At 40.3% G+C, this 5,855-nt stretch overlaps 1 protein-coding gene across 1 annotated transcript; it reads right to left on the bottom strand.

Annotated features, from left to right (window-relative positions):
- Positions 1-534: 534 nt before the first annotated feature.
- On the bottom strand, positions 535-5,617 carry gdap1 (ganglioside induced differentiation associated protein 1). The gene is made up of 6 exons (XM_058636334.1): positions 5,432-5,617; positions 3,979-4,171; positions 3,443-3,616; positions 2,210-2,304; positions 1,739-1,853; positions 535-1,616 (listed from the first exon to the last, which is right to left on the bottom strand). Exons 1-6 carry the CDS (start codon positions 5,585-5,587, stop codon positions 1,264-1,266), a joined length of 1,086 nt encoding a protein of 361 aa, XP_058492317.1. The 5' UTR covers positions 5,588-5,617; the 3' UTR covers positions 535-1,263.
- Between the last annotated feature and the right edge of the window lie 238 nt (positions 5,618-5,855).

The following is a 5,855-nucleotide window of genomic DNA, read 5'->3' as shown; positions in this document are numbered from 1 at the left end:
CATTCTTATATGCATTTACATGTATGCATGACTGATGTTAAAAATGACACCAGAGTGAAACAACCCCTGCAGTGGGAATGATGTCAGTTTGCTTGCCGTTTGTGAGGTTATGATGTGTGGTTTTGTTTTTTTTCCAGACCTAACACTCTTGTATGAGCTTCTGGTCCTTTCACATGCGGCTTTAACACGTGTGAGACATTTCTTCGACAGCTACACTACCCAGCCCTGTGGACACTAAAAACAAAGACCAGTCTCTGTTGAACGATGTAGCGTGTGTCTATTTAAAGTGAGGCCAAGCTCACATGGGGGGATGGGGGGGGGGGGGGGGGGTGAGGTTCAAATCAAAGCATGTGTTAAACGTCAGCGTCGAACGTGGAGGCTGCGACAACGTAAACAAATTACTCTAGATGCTGACTTGCATCCAGACTCTGGAAAGTGTGATTAGCGGCATTTAGACGTGTCGAGTGTTTGAAACCCGTATGACATACGATGGCACACTGCTGTGCTCGGCTGATTGACGGGAAACACTGGAGGTCGTTTGGAAGCAGTTTAATCTCAGACAGATGTGGCATATGATGTAAACATCACTGGAAAAGCAAATGAACTGTTGTGAAACAAAGAATATTGTCCATCAGTCGTGTGGTGAATGCAGGTGTGATAATAGGAAGTTGCTACAAAGCTGTGGTCAACTGTTTTGATAAGGCTCTTTTGTGCACACAAAAACACTCGAATTACCATACCACTCATATTTTATGGATGTTTAGTCCATTTACTGTAAACCAAGCGTGCCTTACATTAGTCAAGCAGCCGATACTTTCACTAGAGTATGAAAATCTCTTTGTATCGGTTCACATCTGTGCCAGAGTTATGATCCAACTGCATGGCACGCGGTCAAAAAGTCTACGTGTTTTCATTTTGTCCGAGAGGAACGGGACGTTTACGTGCCGCCGAATGCGCTGTAAAAACAAACCACTCGTGTGCATGCATGCCTGTCATACTTGTTCCCACTATGAATGTAATTCTGTTCGGCAACTTGCACTCAATTTGTAAGGCTACAAAAACATCCCAAATATAGCGAGGAATAGGATGATATATAACCAACATGCAGTAAAACTGGCATTTAAATCAGACATTTACCACAGCAGTAACACGGCCAACTGATGCTGATGTACTACTGTTAATGAATCATATTATTCTGTGTATTTTAATCTGCTTAAATGTGCGTTTTCGTATGCAACCGTTCACCAAACACCTCTGACTCCCTCAGTTAAACGCGGTAAGCCTCTTCTTCATGTAAAGAAAAGCAAAGTACGTCGCTCCGCCTAGAATTCCTATCAGCAGCGTCGTACCAACAATTACCGGTGCGTTCTTTTTGGCCACACGAAACGCCACAGGCAGGACAGCTGATATCAGGATGTTGTTGACATGGCCCAGAACTCTCCTGAAGGCCGGGCGCTCCACCACACGCTCGTAGTACGTTTCCAGGTTGACACGGTTACCGTTGCCCCAGTAGCGGCGGGAAAGGCCGAGGAACTTGAGGCGGTGTAAGGTTACTGCCAGAGAGATGTCGGCCATGCTAAAGAACTCACCGCACAGCCAGGACTGACTGCCTTCTTCTATGTGACACAGAAGCAGATGGAAAACTCTGTTGTTGTCATTATTATTCTTATACGCAGCAATAAATACAGTTACACACTAACATGAATATCTTCCACATTGTGACACTGTGGTTACTAACCTGGTGTTTCCTCCACCCTCCTCTGGAGCTCTGTCTCCACCTGGTCCATCACACTCTCCAATTCGTCCAGAAGCTTCTTCAGGTACTTCATGTTGTCGTGGTCCAACAATTTAGACTGCAAAAAATATTGTCATACATGAATGCATTCATTCTCAGTAACTGAGACATTGTCATTTCCATGGAAAACCGACTGAAACTGCTTAAAAATCTACAAATCTACAAAATGAACAGTTTTCTGTTTTCCTATTTATCTGAGCTGCTGTCGATCAGAACATACAGTACATGTAGTAATCTACTATTTATAATACAGTCAATTATGTGAGCACAGAGAGAGACACAGTAGTTAGCACAGTTTTGGCTTCGTTTTTAGCTCATATTTAATATGGCTGGATTTTATGTGCCGTTCTTATAGATGTGATACATTTCTATGGCATAATAAACCGTTAAGTGCTACTATCTTGATTAAATTACCTTTAAGCGCCTTTGTTTTGCTACATAAGCATCTTTGAGCTCGGGATTCTGCTCTGCCAGTTTCTTCAGCTCAGTCTGTGTGTTTCCGATCTGTGCTGTTACACAAAAACACAGGGTGTTAACAGAGGAAATAAGTAAAACATTTATACAGATGCATATCTTCTTTCATGACAACGGCTTCCACTTTAAATAGACAGTTTCACATTAAAGGGAAACTGAAATTACGAGGTCAGATGGAGGGTTGATCAGAGCCGCTGCGACAAGAGACCAACCTGACCAAATGTGTCTGTCATTCTAACATGTTTTTTGTTTTGTTTTTTTATGATGGGAGGAAACCGGAGAGCCCGGAGGAAACCCACGCAGACACAAGAACATGCAAACTCCACACAGAGAGGTCGCAGACCGGGAATCAAACCCAGAGATGGGAGTAAGTCACACATACAGTATGCTTAAAGTCTCGAGCAAGTCCGATGTCATGTCCAGTCGATTCCCGGCTTTAAATTAAGCAAGTTACAAGTCTTATGAATATAGACGATGAAGATGATTTGCCAGATATTCCATATTTAAATGCTAAAAAAAAGATTGATTTTGAACTGCTAGAGTTTTATCAGTCACAGAAACACAATATTACTCACACAATGTAAGGACGGTTTCATGGTCCCATACAACTGAATTGTTTACATATGTGTGTATATATATATATAAGGATATAAGCAGACACCCAATGTTTTTCCATATTTCAAAAACAAATTGTAATGATAAAATGTAAATATTCCATAAGTCAAGTTAAGTCTTTAACCAACGTTAGTCAAGCAAGTCTCAAGTCCTAAAAGTTTCTGACACAAAAACCATAAGATTTCAGTCCTCAGTGTTAAATTTAACAAAACCATTCATGTCATGTGGTAATGGCCCCATCACATTTTCAATATAGGACGCACGATCCTCGAGTCCACTTAATGTCTCTATTTTACACATAAATTAACATTTTATAAATTATTAAAAATAACAAATGTTACCATTACTGGCCCAAAATGAACTGCACATTCTTATTTTAAAACTATTATACAATGAATTTCATCCTCACCCAAAATGACTCAAAGAAAAACTAATTACACTATTATGGTATAAAGTTAGATCCCATACAGTACTGTATGCTGTACTGAATGTGTACACAACATGACGTCAAAACAGTAATACCTATATAAAATATTACTCCATCTGTTTGTGTCTTACTTCGTATGCATGTGGCAGCATATGCCGGTATGTGGGAGTCCACTGTGATTTCAGGGTGGAGGATGCAGCCGTGGGTGTAGGCGTCCATCTGTAGGGAGTCCAGCAGCTCTCGGTAGTGCTGAACTCTGTGATAGTATGTGCTGCCCTCTTCAGGCACCAGCCTGGGAGTGCCATCTGGAAGTAAACAAGTTATAAAGAGGAAGGAGGCGAAAAAGTGTGAGCGAAAGCAACAAAAAACCTACACAAAGGCTTTGGTTATGAAAAAGAAAACATGATTTCTTTATTTGTTTTAAAATGAGTGTATTTCATGCTTACCATGCTCTCCCCCTTATCAGGTGACTGGTTGACACCATTAGAACAAAGCTATTATGGATCAGTGCAAACCAAGAAAAAAATAAATACTTGAATAAATGAAAAAGCAACAAGATGTACAAATAAAAAACAAGAATGTGTCAAATTAGTTTAAAAACAAAGAGAAAAAAAAAAGGTAATGAAGCCTCTCATTGTATATTATGAAGACTTTATTTTCGTCTCACCATCATTGAAGTTGTGCTCCAGGTAGTCCATGATCTGCGTTGGGTCACAGATGATGTCGTCACCGTGGAGCAAGACGGGAACTTCACCCGTCGGATTCAGACGCATGAACCACGGCTCGTTGTGTTCACTGAGCGGAAGACTCACGTCACACTCCTGACAGCGCAGACCTTTCTCTGCTATGGCCAAACGCACCTGAAAAACACCATGTCATATTACCACTCACTAGAGTTATCTAATATCCCACTTTGTCATCTTATATCATAGAAAACAAACTATTTGCATAGTCCTGACGGTTGACACTAGGGGTGGAAATCACAGGGTACCTCACTATACATGGTCCATGATTCCAATAATACAACGATTCTGTGATAATCACAGTATTGCAAGAGAATCATACAGCAATACATCGCGATATCTGTCTAAGTGAAGAAAACAAAACGTCTGTGAAAAGTTAAAAGTGCAGGATACTGTTCTTCACACACATTCAAAATCACACTGTCAACATTTTAACTGTACATAATTGCGTTAAAGCATGTTTGACATCTTAGCTAAACTTGTGAAATAGAAAACGGATCCAGATTTAATATATGTGACAATATGTTTGGAATTGTCAAAAGAAACACTTTTTTCTTTAGTTTTTTCTTGCTGGGGCAGCAGGCTGAGGGTCACGGACAGTGACATTGTGGGCACAGAGCTGGATTCTCTGACGGTGGTGTCGAGAGAGTGACAGCACATTCTGTACAGAATTGTACATTCTGTACAATGTTCAGTACATTTAACTTACTTTTCATTTGTTTTATATATTATTATTTTTTTCTGGTCATATTTGGTACTTTCTTTCTTGTAGCTGTATATATTTTAAGTGAGGGCAACAATTCACGACTGTTGCACCTGCTTTTAACCAATTTCTATTCAGCATGTGACTGTTGTGAATTGTTTAATATTGTTTTGTTGTTGGCATTTCTCTCTCTGTTGTGTAGCCTCTTGCCTGGGTGATGAGAATTTTGGTTCTCAACTAACTTACCTGGTTAAATAAAGGTAAAATAAATAAATATATTTTAATCTGGCATGGAGCACACAATTTCCTAGTATTTTGATTCTGATTAGTCTTCTAACACTTGAAGAAAATGTTCCAGTTTCCTGTCCAGTTGAGACATGAAGGACAAGTCGTATGTCTGGTTTGCTTCTTTTAGAAGACACAAGAAACCGCAGCATCCATAGGATACAACTGCAGTGTTGATAAAGGGAGATTTTACTAGAAATGTTTTAATGTGGAGCCTCAAACCAAAACAATGACGGTAAACAAACTAAAACGCTTTCTTTGGTGGATAACGATGTGTTATTGATCAGCAATGACGATTTTGATGAGTTAAATAATACATAATATACATCCATTTGATCAGATGGGGAGCTGTCCGCCGTGTCGTAGTGCTGAACCGTGATGACACTCACCTTCTGAGAGTTGAAGGACTGCGTCCAGTGATACAGCGTCAGTTTGGACTCGCTTTGTGTCGCCACTGCGCCACTGGGCTGTTCTTCATCACGAGCCGAGGGTAAGAGAACAGCCTTCTCCTCCTCCAGCTGTTCAGAGCTGCTTTCTGACGCCATTTTATTTGTTAGTATTATTAGTAGGGGACAAGCGAGGGCAGCGCAGCACGTCACGGTTGACAGGTGGCACCCTCTACTGGCACGGAGGGTAACATGTTGGGAGGGTTTTTGTGACTGAAATTGTGTTTTAATCTGTTGTACAGGCAAATTATGGTATAATTCTGTGAAATGTTATATTCAGACAAAGGCTGCAAATAATTCTAATGTACTTTCCACTCCTCCCATACATTATTAATTAATCTTTGACATTTTTGTGTATTTTATTGTG

This window comes from Solea solea, chromosome 1 (genome assembly GCF_958295425.1).
Source record: "Solea solea chromosome 1, fSolSol10.1, whole genome shotgun sequence".
Taxonomy (NCBI): Eukaryota; Metazoa; Chordata; class Actinopteri; order Pleuronectiformes; family Soleidae; genus Solea; species Solea solea.
Note: the sequence above shows the minus strand (reverse complement) of the source record. Positions and strands in the feature narration are given on the sequence as shown.